Source organism: Clytia hemisphaerica, unplaced genomic scaffold, assembly GCF_902728285.1.
Source record: "Clytia hemisphaerica strain Z4C2 unplaced genomic scaffold, Clytia hemisphaerica genome assembly, whole genome shotgun sequence".
Lineage (NCBI taxonomy): Eukaryota > Metazoa > Cnidaria > Hydrozoa > Leptothecata > Clytiidae > Clytia > Clytia hemisphaerica.
Window position 1 is genome coordinate 572,972 of NW_027104594.1, and position 27,137 is coordinate 600,108.

General features: G+C 36.8%; 3 protein-coding genes across 3 annotated transcripts in view; all 3 read right to left on the bottom strand.

Moving 5' to 3' along the window:
• Positions 1–21,257, bottom strand: part of LOC136823957 (protein unc-80 homolog) — a 45,004-nt gene extending 23,747 nt beyond the window's left edge. The window contains exons 1-22 of the mRNA XM_067080114.1: positions 21,096–21,257; positions 20,521–20,590; positions 18,593–19,997; positions 17,837–18,088; positions 17,165–17,476; positions 16,151–16,436; positions 15,081–15,808; positions 14,496–14,634; positions 13,775–13,883; positions 13,189–13,261; positions 12,738–13,032; positions 12,141–12,287; positions 11,529–11,629; positions 10,616–10,702; positions 10,274–10,369; positions 9,416–9,484; positions 6,069–6,107; positions 3,158–3,211; positions 2,006–2,093; positions 1,451–1,575; positions 1,032–1,106; positions 184–288 (exon numbers count right to left, since the gene is read on the bottom strand). Of these exons, the coding sequence (XP_066936215.1) occupies positions 184–288; positions 1,032–1,106; positions 1,451–1,575; positions 2,006–2,093; positions 3,158–3,211; positions 6,069–6,107; positions 9,416–9,484; positions 10,274–10,369; positions 10,616–10,702; positions 11,529–11,629; positions 12,141–12,287; positions 12,738–13,032; positions 13,189–13,261; positions 13,775–13,883; positions 14,496–14,634; positions 15,081–15,808; positions 16,151–16,436; positions 17,165–17,476; positions 17,837–18,088; positions 18,593–18,892 (3,480 nt within the window). The 5' untranslated portion in view covers positions 18,893–19,997; positions 20,521–20,590; positions 21,096–21,257. The remainder of the gene's footprint in view (positions 1–183; positions 289–1,031; positions 1,107–1,450; positions 1,576–2,005; positions 2,094–3,157; positions 3,212–6,068; positions 6,108–9,415; positions 9,485–10,273; positions 10,370–10,615; positions 10,703–11,528; positions 11,630–12,140; positions 12,288–12,737; positions 13,033–13,188; positions 13,262–13,774; positions 13,884–14,495; positions 14,635–15,080; positions 15,809–16,150; positions 16,437–17,164; positions 17,477–17,836; positions 18,089–18,592; positions 19,998–20,520; positions 20,591–21,095) is intronic.
• LOC136823899 (protein unc-80 homolog) lies at positions 19,653–21,169 on the bottom strand. Its single transcript, XM_067080056.1, has 3 exons — positions 21,096–21,169; positions 20,521–20,590; positions 19,653–19,997 (listed from the first exon to the last, which is right to left on the bottom strand). Exons 1-3 carry the CDS (start codon positions 21,167–21,169, stop codon positions 19,653–19,655), a joined length of 489 nt encoding a protein of 162 aa, XP_066936157.1.
• A 1,920-nt stretch (positions 21,258–23,177) lies between the features above and the next one.
• LOC136823900 (uncharacterized acetyltransferase YvcN-like) lies at positions 23,178–24,011 on the bottom strand. Its single transcript, XM_067080057.1, has one exon. It carries the CDS (start codon positions 24,009–24,011, stop codon positions 23,178–23,180), a length of 834 nt encoding a protein of 277 aa, XP_066936158.1.
• Positions 24,012–27,137: the final 3,126 nt, after the last annotated feature.

Below are 27,137 nucleotides of genomic sequence, written 5' to 3' on the forward strand. Positions count from 1 at the left end.
TTCCAGGGTCTGTCTGAACCCTGGTACATAGACAATGTCCACTTAAGGCTTTTTGATAGACTGGATGGCGCGATTAAGTCCGGCCAGAAGTAGACTCTAGTTTACACTAGACCATTTACCGTCAGGCCATTAAATCGCACCATCTAGACCCTGGCTCAACCAAACAAATTTCACTTAGCATACCTTTCCAAGCTCTGGAGCATAACACAATTCATAATCCACCTCGATGGCTTTGCGTGGAAACGAGGCTTGTTGATATAACTCCGAATGTAAGAACATCACGTGTTTCTGAGAGAGAAGATCGGGAAAATTATTCATATTGAGTCTTATAACTTCGTAGGGTAATGATGCACGGTTTTCATTTTTCTAAACCTTTACATTGAAGAAAATGTACTAGGCTGCTGGTATCCACTAACGGATTCGCTCTCCTTATAGAAATACTACCTGCGGTTTTGTAGAGGTCTGGCATTCAGACTAAAAATATACTTATTTTATTTCGGGTTAGGTTAGAGAAAATTTGGTTTCATGAAGAAGGCCTCCTTTGAGAGCCATTTAGTTTTACCCTCTAGAAAGATAATAAAAATATCATCGTCATCCATATGCGCATACAGAAAAAAAATCTGAAGAAGGCTTGGTTATAAGATATCGTTTAAAACACTTTGCAAACAGCCAAATTTTGCAGGCCGACGCAAAATCTTTAAAAGATCTTAGGCCAAAAATAGAATGCAGAGGGGTCCACCCCTCAGCAATTTTGAGTAAGGAGGGGAGCTAATGTAACCTCAGCTAAAGCTTTAGAAAGTTGGCTCCACCCCTACGAAACGGAAAATCAAGAAAAAAATTGCACTTAAAAGTCACCCTGAAAATCAGCAAAGAGTTCACAAGGTTTTTAAGGATTTGGGAAGCCGTTGATTTTGTCAGCTGCCTTGTAAAATCACGATAAAATTAGCATGCGTGTAAAACAGCCTTTAAAGTGAAACAACTATGAAGATAAACGGTAAGACCCAATACACATTAACATCAACACAACATACCTTATTAGGTAGGACGTCGAAAATGGACATTGTTAACAACAACTGATTCAAACTCATTTGTTTCCCTGTTTTCGCCTGTAGACCACGTAAAAAGAAAAAGAAAATACAGTCTATAATTATCGATAAAACAACCAGATAGCACACATAATTTTAGTACATTATTGCTCTGAACGAAAGGGTGAGCTTCCTAAGATTACTGTAACTTACTTACAAGCATTTGTAATAATATCATTAAACGTGTAAATGACAAGGTTGTCCGACTAAAAAATTTTAATTTACAAGCTTGATAAAGGAAAATCCTAGATTTGGTCTGATCTACCTTAAAGTACTAAGAACATTGACCAAATCGAAGATTTTCAGCCCGTATCGATAGATTTCCGGGGGCTTTTCCTACGTAAAATATAGAACAGTAAAATCACCTGCTGTTGCCGTTTGGAAAGAACGAATCCATCGCTAAGCTCTTCCAATTTGAGGACAGGACATTGATAACCACGTTTGAAGACGTACACATCGCGAATCTTGGCGTTGTTCTCCAGTAATAAACCTGGAGAGACGGAAAAGTAAGTAAAATTGAGGGCAACTTGAAGGAAGGAAGCACAAAATTCAGATGAAGCTGGATGTAATCATCATCACAACTAGATGTATAGGGCGGCCGATATACGACCATACTAAAATGTCAAATCATTCAAAATATATTTCTAACCCACTAATCTCTAACTACATGACTCGTCCAATCAAGTCACTCAGGCTTCCCATATAAAAGGTAGCGTGTCCAGTTTTAGAGCTGACTAGTGCACCATCTCGTTTTCAATTCTGGTCTTCAGAAGGGCAATTCCATAATTTTGAAATTCGGACGGTCGAAAATCCGAGGTAAATAAGAAAAAGACGTATCGGACTAGTTAGCTCTAAAACTGGACACGCTTCTACGGGAAATCTGTGGGCATTTAGCCTATCTAGTCTGTGCGTGTTTCTACCTGAGTATTTATCAACAAGCCAATAATTTCCAGCCTCGATTTCGAAAGCACCTTTCATTTGTGTTAACAATTCTTTGAACGTCATCTCCTACAATTTGTTGGAAAAACAAAACAGATTTATAATTTGCGGTTGACGCTCTCTTAAGGCCGGTCTCCACTTTCGCGCGACATGAGCGAAAACTTTTTGACGTTTTTGTAAAGTCATTGGTTGGTTGAAAAATGAAGCAATTCCATTGGTCCAAATTGACGTAACGGATGAAAAAAGTAGAACTTCCTTTAACTTTTTTTTTTGTTCGGGCGAAACATTTTTATGACGTAATCTTTTCTTCAGGGAAAAAAGGTTACGGAAAAAACTGTCGCCCATTTCGCGCGAAAGTGGAGACCGGCCTTTATACGATTTTCAAAAGGGAATTGGATTTTCATCGAATAAGGGAGTGTATCGAATAGTAGAGCGCTGTTCATATAAGTCTTTTGTTGACGATGACTTTCAATATTATTGAATAATAGAACATATTGAATAGTAGAACGTCGCTCTTTGAAGCTTTGGGAGCATTTTCAAGATAAAAAAACACAATAACTTGATGAACGAAGATGAGTAATACAGTAAAGGAAACAAATAAATAAAACATTTACGAATGGGTCAAATAAGTCATACCATCACTCCCTCCTAAACCCTTCTTTAGTAAGGGAGGTTGAAAACTTTGTTTCCAGCCTTATTCTAAGAACTTTTCGTAAGAGCTTCCCTGAGAGGGGGACTCAAGGTAAGCAGACTACCGTAGGTGCGGCCCTTAATGTTAATGGTGCGTTTTCAGGCTTCTCAAAGTGCATTGTAAGGGTCAAAATGAGAGAAAGTGAGAAAAAGTGTACTCTGATGATGCAGAAGGTGAGAAAACAAAGTAAATTGGGCAACATTTTGAGAAATCTGGCCATTTTTTGTATGACAAAAATTTCAAGAAAACGCAACATGAGAATCGATAATCCACCCAAATATAATGAAATCTGGGTAAATCCCTCTGTACTGTAACGGTTGGGTTTTTCTAACCTAATTTCGGGCCGCACACGGTCGTTTTCAAATCGTGTACTCCACCCATCCCCCCGGGAAAGCTTCCGTTCTATGTTTTCTTTAGACAACGCTAGGAGCATACTACTTACATCCATAATGTTAAGGTTCTCTCGTTTGTTGCCATGTCCAAGAACAATCAATTCCTAAAGATGTATGAATAAAGAGCCATTTATCATTTAAAGAAAATAGTCGTTGTATCGTCAGACAAAGGTACCAGCAATTTATCTCTAGATGGAATAAACGTAATTTTTACATAATCGAATTGCTTTCCAATTACCTTAAATCCTCGAATAAGCGCCCCACTCGAATAAGCGCCCCCTTATACCGGGTGCGCCACAAAAAAGTTTCTCTCTTTAAAACTAACTTTCTAGAAATCTAAAAATTTTGAAAGAACCATTCCTATTTCATTGGAAAGAAGAAAGATAAATTTAAATTTGGATGGGTCATTTATTAAATTCGGTTCATTAGATCAAAAGTTATGCTCAATTGAATAAAAAAGCTACTTTCAGAAAGTGCCCGAAAACGTTAAAAATCGACCTATCAAATTTTTATTTTAAAACTGGCAATCGCAATAGCCTTTACATGATTAAAAGCATTTTTCAGTAATTAAACACATGAATTTTGAAGCTGATGGGTCGGAAGGGTTTAAAATCTTCATCAAAATCATTTTAATTTACTTTTACCGATATTTTCCTCAGATTTTTGGTTGTAGACAGAATAAAGTCTATTTAAGGCTGGATGTACGTCGAAACCCCAATTTGATGTATTTTTATGAATATTACAAGATTTTTTTGGCTTTTTTCGACAATTTTTCTGCCTTTTATTGAAATTCAACCTTCCTTTATATAACAGAAGGTCATTTAGACAGCTAATTATCATTTTTAATGACTGAAACGAAGATAATGATGTATCGTGTAGTTATGCTTCTGTTTAATTTGATAGGTCGATTTTTAACGTTTTTGAGCACTTTCAGAAAGTAATTTTTTTATTTAATTGAGCATAACTTTTGATCTAGTGAATCGAATTTAATAAATGACCCATCAAAATTTAAGTTTGTCTATCTTCTTTCCAATGAAATAGAAACAGTTTTTTAAAAACTTTTAGATTTTGAGAAAATTAGTTTTAAAGAGAGAAACTTTTTTGTGGCGCACCCGGTAGTTAAAATAATATTATAAGCGCCCCGCTCGAATAAGCGCCCCTCCCCCCTTTGAATAAGATATTGAGTAGACACTTGTGTCTTAAAAAGAAAGAAAGCGATTAAGAATAAAATGATAGAAATTGTCAATTGGATTTTTCCAATTTTTCTTTTATTCGTCCTTTTTTGAAAAACCAACCCTTTGAAACAGTTAAGTTTAAGCAGATTCCGAATTTATTGATATACGAATTTCTGAAATAAAAAAATAAGCGCCCCCCTTAAAGCCTGAAAAATTAAATAAGCACCCTAGACTAGTAAACTAATCGGTTATTATTTATAACCTTATAATAAAACTGTCAATCAAATAATGTAAACACTAATTAAATATTCAGCCCGCGTGAGAGAAAAGGAAAATAACCGACTAGAAGCTACTTCCAACGCCTTTTTTTCTTCACCTAAAATCGTAAGGAGAGACATACAGATTTCTGTATGTCTGACCCGTGCGGCATTGCATTTTTTTTTCTTCTGTTTATTGTGTTTTTGGAAATACTCATTTATTTATATGTTCCCATGTTCAATGTTACTATGAAATATCATTTAGTCAAAAAAGTTGGATGGATTCTCAAAAACCTAAAAAAAGTTGTAAAATTAAACAAAGTTTTTGGAGGGAAGTAGCTTCTAGTCGTTGAAATTCAGAAAAGAGACGCAACTTCACCCCTTCGATTCTTTTTATTTGGAGCTTGATTTTTTGTATATGATGGGTCTGTTTTCAACGACTAGTTTACTAGTCTATAAGAACCCGGGCGCTTATTCGAGGATTTACGGTACGAAGATTAAAACATTTCCTTGTCTAGCATGCTGTAATGAGGAAATATATCATGCTATTATCGACCGCCGGAGGCGGTTTCTTTCATAGTGGTACGCTAATCTCGTTTTGCCTTGGCTCATTACTTTGTCTACCATTTACTTTCGTTTTTTTTAACTAGATTACCCAGGTGTTTCTCTTTTTTTTCCCTGAATGTCTTTTATTCGGAATTGAATAATCGAGACATGAAAAATGACTATATTGTAATCTGTTTTCAATGAATAATCTAAAATGTACTGGAGATGACATGTAGGCGTTAATAATGTGCGTGCGCTCTTTCGCGAGCGTGATGCGTGATGGAAGGCGGTCGTTTCAGTGTGGTTTAGATCCACACTGTGACCTAGTTATTATTCTATAAGGGCTACTTAGACTACACAATATATTGACGAACAATATTCGACAATATGGTTTGCGGACCGTAATGTACGAAGTAAACAACAGGTACTCTATTATAAAAAGGAATTTTCTTTCGGTAAACAATCCCCCTTTATTGTTGGAATATTGCAAATCGAGCTGACAATATATTGGGCCATTCCAGAAGAAAAAAAATTACCCCCTAAAAATGGATGACATCAATTTTTGAAATAAATTTTGGCACGGAATTCCAGGCAAACTTTAAAGAGAAAGTATCGGAATTCCATGAATTTTACTTAATTTTGCATTAAAGTATTGGAATTCCATGATTTTTTTAGGTTACAGTAACGGAATTCCACGGTTTTGATAGGTATTTTGTAGATTTGTTACGGAAATTCCGGACTTTCTTGAAAGCAATTTGCTACGGAAATTCCATGTCATCCATTGGGGGGTAACGAATAAAAACTGGAATGGCCCATTGCGGACACCTTTTCAATATATTGCCGACATTCAGCAATATATCATCAATATATTGCCTGACAATATATTGTGTAGTGTATGTAGCCCTGTCCCACTGTCCGCGGAGATCAACTACACTAGCACCTTTTTATGATAATGTACCAGAAAGCTGAAATAAAAAGAGTACCTTGACACAACCAACGTTAGCCGTCACCATCAGTGTGTGCTAAAAAATAAAAATTGAAATATCATAAATATAATCACTATGTGTTTATCTTTTGTTGACAAACATAAAATACTAAAAGATCATAGCAACAAAAGCACGTTGTTACTAAAAGTGGTAACACAGGGTAACACATGGTAACAGGGGGTAACACTAGGGTAACAGGGGGTAACACATGGGTAACACATGGGTAACAGGGGTAACACTAGGGTAACAGGGTAACAGTTTGAAAATGGTGGCTCTGAGGGGTCGGAAATTTGAAAATTGACTTAACCAATGTTGTTGGTGAATACAATGATAGAATGAATGATGCTGGTCAATGCAATGATGGTGTTACTGGTGAATGCAATGATGGAATCAATGGTGCTGGTGAATGTAATGCTGGAATCAATGGTGCTGGTGAATTCAATGTTGGAATCAATGGTGCAGGTGACTGAAATGATGGAATCGATGTTGCTGGTGAATGCAATGATGGTGTTACTGGTGAATGCAATGATGGAATCAATGGTGCTGGTGAATGCAATGGTGGAATCAATGGTGCAGGTGACTGAAATGATGGAATCGATCTTGCTGGTGAATGCAATGATGGTGTTACTGGTGAATGCAATGATGGAATCAATGGTGCTGGTGAATGCAATGGTGGAATAAATGGTGCAGGTGACTGAAATGATGGAATCGATGTTACTGGTGAATGCAATGATGGTGTTACTGGTGAATGCAATGATGGAACCAATGGTGCTGGTGAATGTAATGCTGGAATCAATGGTGCTGGTGAATTCAATGTTGAAATCAATTGTGCAGGTGACTGAAATGATTGAATCGATGTTGCTGGTGAATGCAATGATGGTGTTACTGGTGAATGCAATGATGGAATCAACGGTGCTGGTGAATGTAATGCTGGAATCAATGGTGCAGGTGACTGAAATGATGGAATCGATGTTGCTGGTGAATGCAATGATGGAATCAATGGTGCTGGTGAATGTAATGCTGGAATCAATGGTGCAGGTGACTGAAATGATGGAATCGATGTTGCTGGTGAATGCAATGATGGTGTTACTGGTGAATGCAATGATGGAATCAATAGTGCTGGTGAATGCAATGGTGGAATAAATGGTGCAGGTGACTGAAATGATGGAATCGATGTTACTGGTGAATGCAATGATGGTGTTACTGGTGAATGCAATGATGGAACCAATGGTGCTGGTGAATGTAATGCTGGAATCAATGGTGCTGGTGAATTCAATGTTGAAATCAATTGTGCAGGTGACTGAAATGATTGAATCGATGTTGCTGGTGAATGCAATGATGGTGTTACTGGTGAATGCAATGATGGAATCAACGGTGCTGGTGAATGTAATGCTGGAATCAATGGTGCAGGTGACTGAAATGATGGAATCGATGTTACTGGTGAATGCAATGATGGAATCAATGGTGCTGGTGAATGTAATGCTGGAATCAATGGTGCAGGTGACTGAAATGATGGAATCGATGTTGCTGGTGAATGCAATGATGGTGTTACTGGTGAATGCAATGATGGAATCAATGGTGCTGGTGAATTCAATGGTGGAATCAATAGTGCAGGTGACTGAAATGATGGAATCGATGTTACTGGTGAATGCAATGATGGTGTTACTGGTGAATGTAATGATGGAATCAATGGTGCTGGTGAATGTAATGCTGGAAGCAATGGTGTTTATCTTTTGACTAACTCGGGTTAAGATGCATTCCACTGCATCGCCAAATTTATCAAAAAAAATCGAAGTGTCCAGGGGTAGATCTTTTCAAAAATTAAATGATTTTTCATATCCCGTAGAACAATTTCTTACTAAAATAGCCTAAATTATAGAATTATCATTTTCCTTGCTCTGAAAGTTTTAAACTATTGAGACATATTTTTGATTACTTCGTTTGCATTTAGGGGGAATGTAAATTGCATTCACCAGGACCATTAATTCTACCATTGTATTCACCAGCACTGATTGCATCATTGCATTCACCAGCAACATCGATTCAATCATTGCATTCACTGGCAACATTGATTGCACCATTGCATTCAGCAGTAACATCATCATTGCATTCACCAGCAACATCGATTCCATTATTTAAGCCCTCTGCACCATTGATTCCACCATTGCATTCACCAGCACAATTGATTCCAGCTACAGATACCAGCAATATTGATTCCATCATTGCATTCACCAGTAACCATCATTGCATTCACCAGTAACATCGATTCCATCATTTCATTCACCTGTACCATTGATTCCACCATTGCATTCACCAGCACCATTGATTCCATCATTGCATTCACCAGTAACACCATCATTGCATTCACCAGCAACATCGATTCCATCATTTCAGTCACCTGCACCATTGATTCCAACATTGAATTCACCAGCACCATTGATTCCAGCATTACATTCACCAGCACCATTGATTCCATCATTGCATTCACCAGTAACACCATCATTGCATTCACCAGCAACACCATTGCATTCATCGATTCCATCATTTCAGTCACCTGCACCATTGATTCCAACATTGAATTCACCAGCACCATTGATTCCAGCATTACATTCACCAGCACCATTGATTCCATCATTGCATTCACCAGTAACACCATCATTGCATTCACCAGTAACATCGATTCCATCATTTCAGTCACCTGCACCATTGATTCCACCATTGCATTCACCAGCACCATTGATTCCATCATTGCATTCACCAGTAACATCGATTCCATCATTTCAGTCACCTGCACCATTTATTCCACCATTGCATTCACCAGCACCATTGATTCCATCATTGCATTCACCAGTAACACCATCATTGCATTCACCAGCAAGATCGATTCCATCATTTCAGTCACCTGCACCATTGATTCCACCATTGCATTCACCAGCACCATTGATTCCATCATTGCATTCACCAGTAACACCATCATTGCATTGACCAGCATCATTCATTCTATCATTGTATTCACCAACAACATTGGTTAAGTCAATTTTCAAATTTCCGACCCCTCAGAGCCACCAATTTCAAACTGTTACCCTGTTACCCTAGTGTTACCCCTGTTACCCATGTGTTACCCCCTGTTACCCCCTGTTACCATGTGTTACCCTGTGTTACCACTTTTAGTAACAACGACAAAAGCAACATTGAAACTTCACAGTAGAGAATTGATGGAAATAAACAACTTCAAAAAAATTGCCCTTTGAACACCCTTTGATTTTATCCCGAAGATGATCTTCTTCAGCACTAGGATGTGACAAATGATAATGGGAAGATATCCAACCTAGCTGTGAACTTACATCGATGTGCTCTCTCCTTAAAATTTGTTTCATCTCGTTGAAATACAATTTGTCCACACTTGGTACAATCTGAATTTTGTAAGAAAAAGACGCTTGTTGTATGATGCATACACTATTTAGGTTAAGCTTAAAGTTTTATGCCAGAAGTATGGCTTTCTGAATATCAGTAGTTCAGGATGATACCATAAATACAGGGTTATCAAAAAACGACAGTTATTTTTGTGGGATAATATTTCCGTTTATCGCAATAGAGTTAAAATAAGTATTTCAATAATAAAATCTTTTCTAGGCCGGACTGTTGTTTCTGTCATCCGACAGACCCTACCACGAAACTATTTCGACTACATTTTTATCGGATTCAAGGAACATTTGTTACTTTTTAGCCGATTTTCGTTTAAAACTTCTCATTTTTACTCAAAAAATCGCAAAAAAGATATTTGTTCCTCGAATTCGTGAAAGTAAATGTCGTAAATTTCGCGATTTTTCGACCTCGCGAAAGTTTCTGCTCCCGAAAGTTTGTACGCCAAAAGTATATTTTTTGAGCGGCATTCAAAGCGCAAAACTTGTGATTCTATTCGCTGAACACTTTTCTCATTCCAATGAAACCTTCATGTTTTTTGATTTGTAACAAAACAATAGCAATGACGCAGAGAATGATAAAAGTGATTATCGGAACGTCAAATATTTTTTGCTGAAACGTCCCATACCACGAAGTAACAAATCCCCTTGCAGGGCGAAAATTTCGACCGAACGACCCACCTCCAAAATATAGGGTCGGATGACGGCAAAAAACAAGTTTTCTTCAAGTCAAGCCCTAGGTTAATTTGAAAATGTTTTAAAAGGCAAACTGTGATTTACCTGCCACAAGAGGGGCATGATTTCCGCAATTTTATCATGATACAACATGCGTTGTGCTTTGTCGTTTGTTCGCTCGTAAAATGATATCAATCCAATCTATCAAATGAAAAAGATAGTTACCTGAAGCGCCGAAAACGTTATATTTCATAAGCCATGTGCTTGTGAATACGGACTAGTTAATTAGGCTGGCGTTCCTGCGTCTCAGGAAAGGCAGACGCTTGCCGTTCTAGAAATGACTCGACACAAAGAAAATGTTAAAACACTCAAGCTGATCTAATGGAAGAAACATATTGAATGACAGATCCTTAATCTTCAGATCAACAAGTGAACTGTAATACGTACCAAATTATTGAAGAGAATCACAGCTGCGTTGCCCGGTAATTTCGGGATGTGGAAAAGCAATTTACGAAGCAACAAGATAAGCTCCTCCTAAAACGTACGAAGATAAGAAAATTTTAAGGTCTTGTTAGACAACCCAATTTCTGCATTGACTTCCATTATTTTTTACGAAAGTTTGAAGAAAGCGACTTTTTAATGTAAGCCCATATCAGATCGGTCCATCTTTCAGGTCATGTACTAGTAGGTCTGAGCCTAGGAGTGCCCACCCAAAAGCTGCTAGAGAATTAAATTCAAAAGAAAGTGCGGGTATGGTAAAAAAAAAACTGAAAAAATATTATTATAGTAGTTATAATATCATAGTATAGTAATATTTACTAACTAACATTATCCCTAACAGTTATTGTATGATCTGGTATGATCATATAACAACTATATTATTGCATAGCACGTATTATAATTGACACATCAACTAGGTTGTTTGAGTTTTCAACTGTTATATACGCAGTGCTGCAAATAAGGAAATTTCAGTTGGCCGGTAATTTTTCGAGTGTAACGAGCAGGGGGTCTGGTTGAATCATCTTAGAAAATTTTTTAGTATGTGATGATTTAGATTGGTTAAACACCTATTTCAGTTTGAAAACTGTTCCTCTTTTAATTAGAAGCGCTATTAAGTATTTATCTAAGCCTCTAATCTTCAAATTTTAACCGGACAAAATGAAAAACTGAGCCTCAGAATGACCGGTAGAAACTACAAAATGGCCGGTAATTACCGGTCACCGGCCGTTATTTGCAGCACTGTATACGACAAGTTAACTTTCATTTAGAATCTCTAGCTGCAGTCAGTGAAATGAATAATCACACAGAAAACAGCCAAAAGTATCAAACGACAAGTATCGAGATTCTTTAAAAAGAATACCTGTTTATTTTTGTTGGTGATTTTCTCGAAAAATCTTCTGAAGAAAGTTTGAGGGTCATCCACTAAACAATACCACACCAACGAGTGAGCCAAATCACCCACTGAAAAAATGAGAAAGTTAATACTTATTTCATCATTTCCTCATTTTTTAATGAATCCGCCATGATAACAGGAGCTAAATCTATACTTTAGTGAGCAGTGAGGAAATACATTGATATTGATATAATTATATAAAATAAAGTAAAAACGCTAATTTCTTTGGACAAACGGAACGAACGAACGAACGAACGAACGAACGAACGAACGAACGAACGAACGAACGAACGAACGAACGAACGAACGAACGAACGAACGAACGAACGAACGAACGAACGAACGAACGAACGAACGAACGAACGAACGAACGAACGAACGAAACGAACGAACGAACGAACGAACGAACGAACGAACGAACGAACGAACGAACGAACGAACGAACGTTCATTTAAAGCCCTCCAAGGAATTAAGTTTGCCAAATATAAAAAAATCATTCAAGATTTCTTAAAATTAAGTAATGAGCAGTATTTAAGCGAGTGAAGTTAATAGAGTCCTGGTAACGAGAGAAAGACTCACCTGATTGGCTGTTGATGGTGGTGATGGAAGCATCATCCAGGAGCGGGATAATGCGTAGAATGCCAACATTCATAGCAGGCGGGAAGAAAGGTTGGTGGGCGGTGGCGATTTGACACGCCATCGCATTAGTCTCTTTCGGGGTGTTCTCTGTGAAAAAAAATTACAATAAATGTTTGACGAGTTTTCAGGGAAATGGTTCAAAGAAATAAAAAAAATCCTTCATTTTTTCTTTTAAGATGTTTTCTAAGGTGCATAATATACTATATATATAACGAGCATCGAGCTTCAAGCTCTGCTACAGGTTTCAACAGTACCAAAGTGAAATTTTTAGAAAAACATGCTTTTTAGATTAAAGAATTAACCGAAACATTTTATTTATAAGTGACCATGAATTAAAACTTGTCCAAAAATTACACAATACACCTTTTCCACCGTAGTCGCGTGGCACTTTATTATTCAATTACCCCCCCTAAACTTTTTTTCCACCTTTTTCTATTGTCTATAGGTGAGAAAAAAGACTGGGACGGTGTTAGGGTGGTAGAACGGGCAAAAATATTGACGCGAGGCATTTGGGTCCGGTTGTCGTTTCAAAGTTACCGTCAGCGATTTCTTCAACCATCCACGTCTCAACGGATGCATCCAAATTTAACGGAACCGAAGTGATGGGAAAGTCTTCTCTCATTCTTTTCAACTTCTTCAAACGTCTTTCTTGCTTGATTTTCTTCTGTTTCTCGCTGTCATGGAAATACAACGACACTTCATCGTCTGAAACGTCTAGTTCATTGAAAGCTTGCTCGTCCGGATTCCATGGAGCGTCCGGTAGCTGTTCTGGATCCGGTTGCTGTCCAATGAAGCGTGAAGGTACGGTATATTCAATCTTCGGGAACGGTACCTGAAAATCAAAGTGACAAGGAAGTCTTGAGAATAGAAAAGAAACAAAAAGAAAGGTCCAATTTTTCAAAAAAACAATTTTAAAGTTCTAACGTGCAGACTTTCGACCATATTTAAAATTTAGATGACAGATTTTTTTCGTGAAAAATAAACATACCTTCAATGCAGTTTTACTTGTTTCTTCCAGATGGTTATAAACAGTTTTCCGACAATTCCATAACACTTCGTATCTGAAATATTCAAATAAGAAACAAAAATGATTTCCTTGTTTGGTTTGACTTAGTATTCGGGCATTGATGTCATACTTCAGAGGCTTCCCTTCACTCCTTTACTTTTCCGGTCTACTTTATTGACGTTATTAGAAAGTTTTGTGCCCGCAGTTGGAGGCGACCCGAAGGCTCCTTCTTCTAGGGGGGGGGGGCAATCTTTTTTATCCCTTAAATTGCTGAGAGTATTGAGAAGAGATGTATAAAATACCATGAGTCTTTGGTATGATCCGGCCAGGGATTTGACCCCCGGCCTCTATCTTTAAACTACGGCAGCTCCTTATTGATCAGAATGTCAAATCGAAAGGTACAGGAAAGACCAAGCAATAGTTTCTTATCATTGCTATGAAGAAGAATTGACAAAGAAAATACAAAAGTTTCCATTATAAAGAGGAACAATGGCGTTTTCAATCAAGTCGATCGAAAATCACGTATCTACTTTTTCCAAATTTCTCTTGATGCAAAGTATGTATTAACCTTTGGATAGCCTTAGCTCTGTCAATGTCACCAGAACACGTCAATTCTTTGGTCAAGAATGTGGATACTGTTGCTTCCATCTTCGATGCTGCCACCAGAAATAAACAAGCTGGAATAGAAAATTGGATAACAGTCATTCAATTGGAAATTCAAAACTTGTCTATACACCTTATATTGAAGAGGTTTCAGTAGCGTAGACAGGGGTGAAGACCGATCTGCGAAGGATAGCATATTTTTACGACAAAGCACTCACCTATTTGTGGTATAAAAACATAATATAAAACATAATTACTGTGTCGTTTGAATCTGTTCTCCTATGCTAATGTTCCTTCACTCCTGTCTACGTTACTGAGTTTCACAACTAAGTGCAGCGGCTCAAATTTATTTAGGCAAATTATTCCTAGTTATGGAATAATATTTTAAAGTTTAGTAGATAAAAAAGCCGAAAAAGTCAAATCCAATGTACAAGTGTCGGTGGAGCATCCAAAGATCGGGTTGAAGCCCGACCTCCTTAACACTCTAATTAACAATTCAATTATTCATGGTATAGTCAAATTGACTGTTTTAAATCAATTCTTTCTCCAGCGTTTTTCCTCACTCTAAATTATAACTATTTCGAAGATATAAAGGGTTAATACTGGGAAACTAGAGAGCCCTGCACGCTACGGTTTACATAGGGAAGGGCGGTCAAAATAAAGAGTATCTCAAATCGCGTTGTTACCTGCGGCAGATTTGAGTTGTTCATCAGGGTACAAGAGGACTTCCCACGAAGCAGCAACAATGTCACTGAGCTGTTGGTTATCCATAACGAAGGCTCCTTTACATAGCACAGAGTATGGAACGTGGTAAAACGACCCAACCTAACATTGAAATAATAAAATACAAATTATTAAAAGAAAAATTAAAGTACATGGTTTTAAGCATGGTATTAGGGGCACTTTCTACCAGTCTCTGAAAGCCATGAAGAGCTTTTGAGAAAGTAGATCATTCGAAAGTTGTTATCGAATGTCATGAAATCTCAAGATGTAGACATTTGAAAGTAGAGGTCCTGCGGGAGAGTAGAAACTCAGACATCTTATATAAAAATCTAACGATCAAAAAATGAATCAAATTTTTTTACATAAAATACTAGATGGAGCTACTCTGTATTTCCCAAGCAACGGCAATTGAAGCAAAATCTTTACGAAAAGTAGGATATAGGATGTCTGTGAAGAGAATGAAAAAACAAGCTGCTCAGTGATTTACTCGTAGTGTAGCTCTATCAGATGTTATATATGAAGATATCTGTGGGGAGAAATGGACCAACCTGTTTAGTGATATACTCATAAACCACATCTTTTTTCTGCGCATGCGTACTATCCACGTGATCTAGTTCTTTGTCATCCAACCTGCCTGGTTCATACAGCAGCTTCAAGGCGTGGAGTAAGGTATTGCACGATTTCACTTGTTCCAATGGACAGTCTTCAGGACATTGGGTTGTGGAATGAACACATAAGAAATTGATGGAGCGGTTCATATCAATAATGACTGATAACCAAGGAAATTCTGACGTTTCTTCGCTGTTGTCCACTAGTAGAGAATCGATGTTTTGATCTTCTAAAGGGAGACGGGAGGTCTGTTTCGAGTAACGGCGTCCGAATTTCGGACTCCTACTCCGGAAAACATTGCTCGTACTTTTTTTGCGTGCAGGGATGTGGCGATTCGGCGAAGGGCTTGAGCTTGGTGAGTCACGACCGTCAGGGTTTGAAGCAGAACCGACTAAAAGATTGACGGAGCTTTTCTTCCGTTTCACTTCAATGATTTTCTTTGAAAGTGCTGACGCGATGGATTGTTTTGGGCGGCGGCTGCTGGCTGCACTTGACGAGTGCGAGATCTCCCGATGAAACGTCATAGGTGAGTCATTGTCCGACGGGATTTGAGCGGCGATCAGGGAAGCATGACGTTCACGTAGATAGGCCGTGATTTCTTTGAGAAGGTGGCACGCGACGAAACGCAAAGATTGAGGACAATATGAGGAGACAGACCCAATGTCACCTAAATGAACAAAAGGAATAAAATAAATCAGCTTCAATTTATATTACACCTGATTACACAGAAGTTAGATTCACCTTGCTTTAGCCTGTAGAGGTGGGTTTATTTTTATATTTTCAAATTTAATTTGAAATAATTTTTCAAAATGTTTTCACTAATCCATTGCAATTTTCGCAAATTTTTTTAAGGGTCTAAAATTAGGTCTAACAAACTTATTGTAGGAAAGTATTGTAGGAAAGCTCTGGATCTCAACTTTTCTGCATTTCTGCTTAAAATCACATGTTTCTGAGATATCACGTGTTGCCGTAGGGCAGGTAAAATGTCCTTTTAAATGACTAGACATACCTTGATAAAGAAAATTGACTTTCTCTCTGTTCACCGGCTTCGATAAATCTTCAAGAGACATTCGGTCTTCGTTTAACATGTCTTCCAATTTTCGACCAATCACAATACCCCATTTATAAAACAAGCGACCGGCTTGAAGTTTTGTGGCGGTGAGTTCGTGAATGGATGTTTTGATGTGGCCAGACTTCATCAGTTCCATGAGCATCGGCCAGTCCTCTTTATTGCATTTGTTGACGAAATAAGCAAGTTCCATCAGATAGCTGGCCCTAGAAACCACTGGAGCCTCCTAGAGAAAAAAATACGGGGGTTCATTAGTACCAGTGCCGTAGCAACTGGGGGGGGGGGGGCAAGGGGGGCCCCAATAATTTTTTCAAAAATGGTTATTTTTCAAAATGCAAAGTTTTTCTTTTTTAATTTGTCATAATTGTCTTTTATGTGCATTTTTAAGCAATCTAAAGCTCAAATTTTCAAAATTCCCCACCTCCCTCGGCCAAACCATGGTTGGCCCTCGCGGTGTCCCTAAACTTTAACCCCCCCCCAAATATGAAAATGCTTCCTACGGCACTGAGTACAATATGGCTAATTAGTGTAGTTCTATGGATTAGATTAAGCTTGAGAATTTGGATCTGGAAGCTCCAAATATTAGAAAGGGGTTCGGTTTGACAACTTGAAATGAGGGGCTAAAGTATTTTCAGTGAAGCATTTATAAAAATAGGTCACAAAAATGTTCGACAATTGTTATTATCAGCAATGATTTTTTAAAGAATCGAGCCCAATTTACCCGTTTCTCACTTTGCAATTGATGATAAATTATTCTTAACACATGAAATACCATTAATTTCACATAGAAATTAGTTTTATCTGTTAGATATTAAGAAGGTTTTTTGGTTCTCGGACCAAAACCTGGCTGAAAGATGGTATTCTCAGTTTGAATTCAAAAAAAATTTGGGCTAGTGAATAATCTTTTCTAGAAGAAGAGCCCGATTATTCCTACAAATAAATACACCGTCGTACCAGATCTAGCAGAGCACCAACAATCAACTCATCAGGGAGGACACCAGGTGACATCAGATCAAATAAACACCTCAACTGCTGTACACCGGCTAGCAAACCATGCATATTAGTACTCTTCCCCCATTTGGTACGTATCTGCGCTCCTCCTTTGGGTGATTTTGAATCATCTGACATGGAGAAATTTCTTGGAAGGCTTGTGGAGAATACAGATGAGGCATTTTGTGATGATTGCGTGGTGTTTCTCGGTAAGGTTGCGAAGGAGACTTCGACATCTTCAGTTTTCTGCTTAGCATGCATCATTTTCAAGATCTCCTACGACAGAGTAGAAAAAAGTTTACATTGTAATGAGATTTTTGTATAAAATGTTGGTCTTCTTTTTAGCTTGGTTTTCGTTTTTTTTTTTTTTTAATTTGAAATTGATTATTAAATATAACACAATTTTGTTTATCTGATATTTCGACCTCTTACGTGTCTTTCTCAGAATTCAAGCTAATAATCATTGAATAACAAATATTTTCTGATGGCACTGATTATTAGTCCAGAATACTGCGAGTTTCTCAAACAATTTTGGGAAAATAGACCCTTGGATGGGGGGATAATATTTTTCTCAAATTTCCCTTAAAGCTGGTCAAAGTTATACGCTAACTAACACAGAAAAAAAAATATCCTTACCCCTCCTCTTCTCCATTTTTTGCCACCACCACCGCCACTTGCAGTGTTTTCATTGCTCGGTGAAGAAGAACTATTCAAAGAACTTCCATTAGAAAATACACTAGCATTAAATGAGTCTTGTGACGTTGCTGTTGGAGGGTTGGTTGTTTTGGTGAAGGAATCTAACAGACCTGACATAATAAGTTTACGAAATATCATGGGATGCTTGACCTGCACAAACTGGATGAAATGGTGCGCCAATGTGAACATCTCCTATAATGAGTAGGAATGAAACAATAAAGTCAGGCTAGACATCAATGCCTATAATTGGTATATTTCAAAATTTCTTTAATTTCTGGTGCTGACAAACGGAGGGGTAGCATCAGTAAAACGGATTACAATGGATCAAAATAATGAACCAAAAATCATAGCGTCAACCTGGGTTTAGGTCCCAGGCCAAAATTAGGTCTCCCTGAGTTTTAAGTGCCTCCAAAGATTCCTGTTAATTAATTAATTTGATACTGTCTTTTTCGACGTTTTTTAACTGTTTTTATAATGACTTTTGACTTTATACCTCCATATCTCGATAACTATTTTTCCAAAATTAAAGAATGATACATCAAAATGTAAGTTAGCTTTTCCTCTTTACCATGAAAAAAGAATTTAGTTGAAATTCAATTGTTTTTGGACACAGTTACCCTCCAAACTCTTATACTTTTTCGTGGGTCACCCGGTACCTAGGGTTCAAATCTTGTTTGATCCATAAATGTCACTTACCATGTGATTTGAGGATTTTTCTTTTTTCCATTTCAAAAATATAAATTTGATTAAGGAAGGCGTGACCCATTCAATAATATTTTTCTCATTAGAAGCGCGATTTTCAAGATATTTTTCTTGCTGTTGTGACTGGCCATCATCGTCTATTAATAAACGTAAAGTAGACTTTCCGATCTGCTGGTGGTGTGGTGAGCTTTCACAGATACCAAACAAGGCGTGAAGGAGATGAAGAGGAATCTTCAACTTTCTCAGTTGCCACAAAATTGATGAACCATTCTTCTGCTTTCTCCTTGTCTGCATATATGATCCTCTTCAAATAACTGTGAGCCAGATAACGATAATTCTCTGCTTTCCCTCGTATACCAATCCCACAATTACGCTCACAGCCAAATAGCTGCATGATTTTAACTTGACAGTATAAAAGCGGTGAAAAATGTTTCAAAAGCATTTTAAAGATGTTTTGATCGTCAAGTGAAATCTCCACAATTTGTGAGTGGACAAATAATAGGCTGCCAGACAATTGATGAATATTAGGATTTTTGACAAGTTTTTCTATCAGCTGAAGAAGAAATTCGGTCCTCAGTGCACCTTCCTTATCTACATACATTTTAAGTGATTCTGGAACGGTTTCACTTAAAGGTGGAAATGCTGTGGGATCAGAATTTGAAAAGATGTCAGCTGGTTTCATTTCCCCTTGAGAATCCATGGTCAATAAAACACTTTTACGATGAGTGAACCTATTAATTGCTTTTATGACTTCACAGTTCTCGCAATCGAAACCCAATTTGAAGAGAATATTTTGGAAATGATTTTGCAGATATTGTAAGCCCCATCGATATCCATACAAAGTCCAATGGTCCACCATCATGACTTTCACAAGAGCGATATCAAAATATGTGGCTGTCGTATAGAAAGTTGGTATCTCTTCTTTGCCGGATGTAAAAGTTGAATGATCCTTAGGTTTGATGACTGGTAAAGCTAGAAGTGTATCTCTTGGTGGTATATTGTTCCATAGGGGTTGCCAAAGATGCATTCCACTTTGAAGACTGTGTGTGTCAGATCACTTCATCATGAGGTTAGATAAAAAAGGTATACACATGTGTAAGAAGAGTTCAATATCTGTCAAATCTAGACCTTCATCTTTAGGTTTGGAACATTCCTTGTAAGCTTCAGTGACAATCCAGTGAAGTGTATACAACAATTTGATGACAAATGGTTTCAATTGATCTGTCATCCCCAAAACATATCGTTTTTCTAATATCATTGCTACACAATGAATGACATAGGATAAAGACCCTTTGATGAACGTCCAACGGGGTATTGATTTTATTTCAGAAAATAATTCAGGTGAAAAGAATTTCTGCAGCTCCTTGACCTTGTCGTGTACCAGCATTTTTTCAAGCCGCTATGAATAGAACAGTTAAGAGATTTAAAACAGATTACGAGACCAAGAAATTTATTTCGTTTGTAGAGTGAAGCTACAGTATAGATTGTGCAATAAAAAAATTCCATAGTGCCTGCATTGCTGTTCTTTTTGTAAGAATAAACAAAGAATAGAGGAAGATCCAATGAGATTAGGCTGGATTGTGGATTCAAGCTGCTTAGTCATAAGAATATCATCAGTATACTTAAAATTATTCTCCTGGTCTCTTGTATCAGCTTAAGTTTTAAATTTCAAGACTATGTATCATTTTGCTCAATTTGGAGTCAGAAAAGCCTCATTTTGTAAATATTGGTAAAGTTGCATTAATCTGTCATCCCCAAAACATATCTGATGATTGTACGTAAGTGCATGAAACTTTTAGTTATGTTTTTAACATTTTGATTTTTGGAAAATACATATTTATGAATCACTACAACTGTATTGTGCACTCTTTGGATGTTTGCTACGCATTATTCATTAAAGTTGCATTAACAAAAGTTGATACCTGGCAAACAGTACCAGTCGTTGCAAGTGTTTCTTGTGATGCATGTTGGGTTTTCAGTTGAAAAACAGTGCTATAAAAATACAGGAAACAAACAAACATAGTTGATAGAAAGCTAGATGGACACTCCCAAAAAACTTGAAGAATATCCCCTCCTTTTGAGGATGATAAACTTTTCAAAGGCAATTCTCACAATCCAGTTAGTGAAGAAAAGACCCAACACTTCTTACCAAGCCACTCTTGAATATTTATTAAGAGTTGGCTCGAGGAGGAGTATTGGATCTTTAGGTCGGATTTTTAAATCTGAAAAATCATTTAAATTCTTGTTTAAAATATCGAACATATTTGAAAATATTCAACAGACCTAAAAATAAACCCTTCAATTTCTAAAAGGGGGAGGAGTTCACTATTCAAAATTCTATAAGAAAGTCTTTCAGACTGTATCGGACAATGTTCTATATACTGTGGGGGAGAGTTCGTTTGACATTTCCTGAAAATTGGGTTCTAGCAAAAATGAATTTCTAGGGAGAGGTATTAAACAAAATGGGTGCAAAGATCCTTTATTATCATCATGTTACCTTATTTGATCCCAGAGATACTTTTGAACGGCTAGTGGGAGGATTTTGGAGTCAATTTCTTTGAAAACAACCATTGTTGTATTGATCTATCTCATCTTATCACATCCATGTTGGTACACCATTACATTTGATTTTTAACATTATTTTTCATTTAAATTTTCTAAAAAGATACAATTTAATATTATGTCTATATTAAGCAGTTATTGGACAAAGTCGAATCCAATTTGCAAAATTATTGGGTGTGCGAGAAAAGATATTGGACGAGGCTTCGCCAAGTCCAATATCTTTTCTCGTAGCCCAATATTTTTCATATTGGATGACACTGCATCCAAATAAATGGTTTATTATCCGTTTATCGCTAAAATATTTCTCGTTTTCAAACATAATTTCAATTTATAAGCTCGTAAATCTGATTTCTTGGTAGTTTTTTATTTTTTAAAGTCTTATTTTTATTTTGTGACGTAACGTCAAAAAGAAGATGCTCAATTGTCATCGAACTCGTTGTGTGACGTCAATTTTTTAAATATGCAGCCTCCATGGAAGCTCTATATTAAGTGGGACACTCAATGCAAATAACTTTTCCCCATGAATAAATTATTTGGCATCTTCCAGATTTCCAGGATTTTTCTTGAAGCCCTGTTATTTTTACAAGGCTAGCTTTGAATACATCTCAAGGATGAAATAATACGAAATGATGTTTTCCTTTTTATAAGAGACATAAACTAAAGGTTTTTAACCTAGGATAATTCAGAAGGAGTGAAGAAAACTGAGATTCAAATAAAACATATCTTTAACTTCTAAAATTCCTCTTTAAAAATAATTCAAGGGGATGACAAAATATACACGTGTTCTTCCTTCTTTAAAAGCAATCAAGTTCAAAAGGAGCTCAAGAGCATGGTAGTGCATCAAATTCAATGTTCTCTATTGTGAATCGAGCTATGTCGGGCAAACTGCCAGGCACTTAATTAACAGAATCAAGGAGCGCCTCAACGTAAACACTCCAGCTGGGAAGCCATTTTCAAAACTGTCATTGCGAAATTTCGATGAAATGTAATGATAATAGATTGCACAATTAAGTCTGAACAATGCTTAATGTCCCTTGAGGCACTATGGATTAATAAACTAAAACCAAAATGGAGTACCAAAGATGAATACAAAATTAGAAGCCTTACAATAAAGATTTAATTGATTTTATTGCCTTAGGGGAATTCGTAGTGGAATTCATTTTGATTTAGTGAATTTTAATTTTGATTTTTAGATACAGAAGTTCTTTGATTAGAGTATGTTGTATGTATGCGTGTAGTTATGGAGAATATATATATATTTACTGTATGAATCACAAGTATTCGAAATATACTGTTTAAAATAAAATAAAATTGCTGGTCCGATTTCATTGATGTGCCAAAAATAAATTAGCCTTTTGAAGTGAAATTTCTCGAGTTCTATCAATTTTTCATTGGAAAAAGGAATACTAAACTTAAACTTTGATATCCTATCCCTATCCTAAAATGGGATGAGCTGGAGTTTTTACAAGATGCTTAACTGATTGGTTATTTCTAAACAATAGGGATGACGCGTTCTTTAGAAAAAGTAATAAATACGTTTGTCTCAACATTTAACGATCAACAGAGTCATCAAAGAACTTGTAAAAACTCCAGCTCGACCCCCTAAAATGAGCACACAAGTTTCATCATTCATTAAGTCATCAAAACAATAACAAAGATTCGGCTAATTGCATCAAAACGAGAAAATTGCAAGATTTTGAGTTAAAAAAGAAAATTTCATTTAAAAAGCTAAAAATTAGCTGAAAAACCTGTCGAACAATCTCAGAAAATCATTTATTTAATTTCAGAATGATTTTCATATAATGAAATTAAAATTAATTTCCAATTAAAAAGGTTTGATTCTTTAAAAATTCGATCAAACTCAAGAAATTCAACTCCAAAGAGGGTAATTTATTTCTGGTACACTCTGTAAAAGCCGTCCATAAAACAAAAAAATTGTAACAAAATGCTGAAGTAAAATCCTATAAACTTTTTGACTTATGCTGCAAATCAGTTTACCAGGATAAAAAAACGGATTTCAAACACTACATTTGTAATCAAAATGATAGTGTTTTTTCAATATTTGCTGACGATGCTCTTCAGACAGAATCTTTTCACAATGAACAATATCATCATCCATGGTGTCACCAAATACAACTGACTTAAACTCGTCATCCCACATAGAAAGAACACAGTTTTGTCTTATTGACTCAAAACCTAAACGCTTCTTGAAAAAGAAGTCATCATTGCTTAAGTGATACTGCAAAATGTCATCTACATCTTGAAGATCAATCTCCTTGGACATGTTCATTTGGAATTCATTATACCATTTGCCAGGGTTTTGTGCAGGATAAAAAAGTGATCGATATTTGTCTTTGCTTTGCAAAACCCAAACAGAACCATTCAATTTTGATAATTTAAATGATCCATTTCTGCCTTGATCAGTAACTCCCTCAGCTAACTTTATGGGGCTGTAAAAACCTCTAAGGCAATAGCCAACATCAACAAGATAACACTCGTTTGTAAAACGAACTATCAAACAAGTATGGTTGGGATATGGCATAAGTTTATTGCTTAACCCACTGTAAACATTGCACGGATACATTACAACATTGTAGCCAAGGTCTTTGAGTAGACAATAAAATGAACTGTTTATTTCGAAACAAAATCCACCTTCCTTCTTTGAAATAACTTTTCTCAGTAAATAGTCTTTGGTAATTTTCATGTCTTTCCCCAAATAACAAGCACTACTATTGAACACAACATGTTCTAAATGTTTTTGTTGTAGTGCAAATAAATTTTCAATGCTTACAGATTTCATATCATTATTGAAATTTAATATCTCGAAATATTTCTCAACAAATTCAGTCATTTTAAACTTAAAAATGAAATTTTCAATAAGTGGTGAGAGTAAAATGGAGACATTTGAGAAAAAGAAAAAAATCATATAAAATGGATAATTTTGCCAAATCAATTATTAGACTTCAAACTTTTGTGGTCATTCCTCAAGGCCTAAGCTTGGTTAGGACATGTAATATCTAATCACCTGTATGTTATGGATAAAAACGTCATGATTGTCACTTTCTTCTCATATAAAATAGATAGCATATTTTTGTCTTCTGCTTCGTTTGGAAAGGAGTGATTGATCCTTTAAAAAATCAAAAATTGATCAAGGTAGTGAGACATGATTTTGTCACTAATTTTGGCAAAATATAGTCCTACTATGTCCTAAAATTTATATTTTGCTTTAAGATATGAAAAGCTGTGGTACAAAGAAAGCAAAACGAGCAACATGCTGAATGACCTACCTGATGATGAGATAAATAGGACAAATAGTAAGAGAGTAAAAAAGTGTAGTGAGCAGCTTGAATAGATTACCGTGATGTATAGTTAAAGTCACAGTATGACTTATAATCGTAAATACTGGGGTGAATAAATATTTTAGCGTGATTTCCCTATTGACGATAAAAGGCGATTTTCCCCAAAAAATATTCCCAAAAAAATCTGCTTGAGCCATTTTTTAGAGAACCTTGCCCTCTATATTTATGCAAAAAATTTGATAAAACTAATGAAGCAATTTCACACAAGGTCCAAAAAACCCCATTTTCAGGCACTTTTTGGCCCAAGTTTGCCCAAAAAAATATTTTTTTTCAAAAATCGGGCTCCATCACTTTTTTGGAATCACCATTTTGCATCACTGTGCAAGAAATCAGAAAAAAACAAATGAGCCAATCCTGAGAAAAACTAATAGACGAACGAACGAAAAAAAGAACGAACTCTTGTCTACTATCTGGCATAGTTATCTATTAATGATGTAAAGGAATAGACCTTGTACAGCCCCAAGATGTGACCCCTGCCCTAAGATGTGAAACCTGCCCCAAGATGTGACCCGATTGCCCCAAGATGTGAAACCTGCCCCACGATGTGAAACCTGCCCTAAGATGTGACCCGTTTGCCCCAAGATGTGACCCTAGAAAAAATCACTGGGAAAGTATAGGTTTTGGTATATGTACTGGTGGAGTTGATGGTTCTGGTGGAGTTGATGGTTCTGGTGAATATACTGCTACTGGTGGAATTGATGGTTCTGGTGAACTTGCTGGTGGAGTTGATAGTGGTTAGTGCAGTTGATGGTGCAGCTCCTTGTCCTGACGGCTTTCCTGCAATTCTCTTAAAACAATGTAAAGAAGAATTATCCACTCCCCTTTGCATCCTTTGGAGGAAAAGCCTTGATAAAGGAATAGTCCCAAACGGACTGAAACAAAGCACAATTACACCAATACACAAAGGGGGTAGCAGATCACTGGCAGTAAACTACAGACCAGTAGCGCTTACATCACATGTCATAAAAATATTTGAAAAAGTACTTAGATCACATATAGTACAACATATGAATGTAGATAATCTGTTCAATCCAAGCCATGGCTTCAGAAGTGGACGCTCGTGTCCAAGTCAATTGCTTGAACAATATGACTTGATATTGAATATACTTGACAAAGAAGCAAATGCAGACGTTGTCTACCTAGATTTCTCAAAAGCCTTCGATAAAGTTGACCATGCAATTGTCCTACACAAGATAAAGCAACTAGGAATTGATGGAAAAATACTACAATGACTCAATTCCTTTCTTACAGGAAGAAAGCAGTCAGTGCTTGTAAATGGTGTGAAGTCAAAACCACAAGATGTCTTATCAGGAGTCCCTCAAGGAAGTGTTCTGGGTATAAACTTACCAAAATCCCTGGCTTCACTGGCTGTGTCAACTGTCTATCTCCAAGAATCAAACATCCAAGCTTAGAGATTGCACTCTTTCTGTACAAGGTGCAAAACTATTCAATGCAATGCCAAAGAGCATAAGAAACTTAAAAAACATTTCAACTGAAAGATTTAAAAATGCCCTTGACACTCACTTAAAGTCGATCCCGGTTAAACCCCAAATTCATGGATATACTGGGTGCAGGAGAGCTAATTCAAACTCAATACTTGACATGAAAATATTTGCTGAGATTCTTTTTCCCTCGACAGATTGATCAAACAGATAAAGTTGACCATGTGGTTCATCAAGAATCTTACCTGGGCACTTTGCTCGAGTCGAACACCTACACAAGTAACACAAGTAACACAAGTAAGTTGATGGTTCTGGTGATTCTGCTGGTGGGGTTGATGGTTCTGGTGAAATTGCTGGTGGAGTTGATGGTTCTGATGAATCTACTGGTGGAGTTGATGGTTCTGATGAATCTGCTGGTGGATTTGATGGTTTTGGTGAATCTGCTGGTGGAGTTGATGGTGCTGGTGAATATGCTGGTGGAGTTGATAGTTCTGGTGATTCTGCTAGTAAACGTGATGGTTCAAGAGATTCTGCTAGTGAAGGTGATGGTTCAGGTGAATATACTGGTGGATTTGATGGTTCTTTTGAATCTGCTGGTGGAGTTGATGTTTCTGATGAATCTACTGGTGAAATTGCATCATGAATAATTAAAATATATACCATAGAGGCCTTCTTTCATTCTCAATAGATTCGTGCCTTTCTCATGCCACTACGCAATTTTGGCACGCCAAATAGGGCCATAAATAACACCAAGTCAAAAATGAAAATTGACAAAAACTTTTGATGAGGAGTTGATGTTTTAAGCAAATGACAGGTAATTGTCATTTGAAAGAGCAATTTGCACTCAGCAGATTGAACAAGAAACATCAAATCCACCAGCAGATTAACCAGATCCATCAAATCCATCAGCATATTCACCAGAACCATCAAATCCACCAGCTGATTCACCAAAACCATCAAATCCACCAGTATATTCACCAGAACCATCAACTCCACCAGTACATTTACCAAAACCTATAATTTCCCAGTGATTTTTTCTGGGTCACATCTTGGGGCAAGTGGGTCACACCTTAGGGCAGCTTTTTGGGGTCACATCTTGGGGCAGCTTTTCGGGTCACATCTTGGGGCAGTTTTTCGGGTCACATCTTGGGGCAAGCAGGTCACATCTTAGGGCAG

Bases quoted from the DNA above. Each gene is read 5' to 3' on its own strand.
- LOC136823899 (XM_067080056.1), bottom strand. From the start codon at position 21,169: ATGGTTGTTTTCAAAGAAATTGACTCCAAAATCCTCCCACTAGCCGTT. The intron at 20,591-21,095 runs GTAACATGATGA...GTATTTTTATAG, and splicing joins TATCTCTGGGATCAAATAAG to CACTGTTTTTCAACTGAAAA. The intron at 19,998-20,520 runs GTATCAACTTTT...TTCTATTCATAG, and splicing joins CGACTGGTACTGTTTGCCAG to CGGCTTGAAAAAATGCTGGT.
- LOC136823900 (XM_067080057.1), bottom strand. From the start codon at position 24,011: ATGACTGAATTTGTTGAGAAATATTTCGAGATATTAAATTTCAATAAT.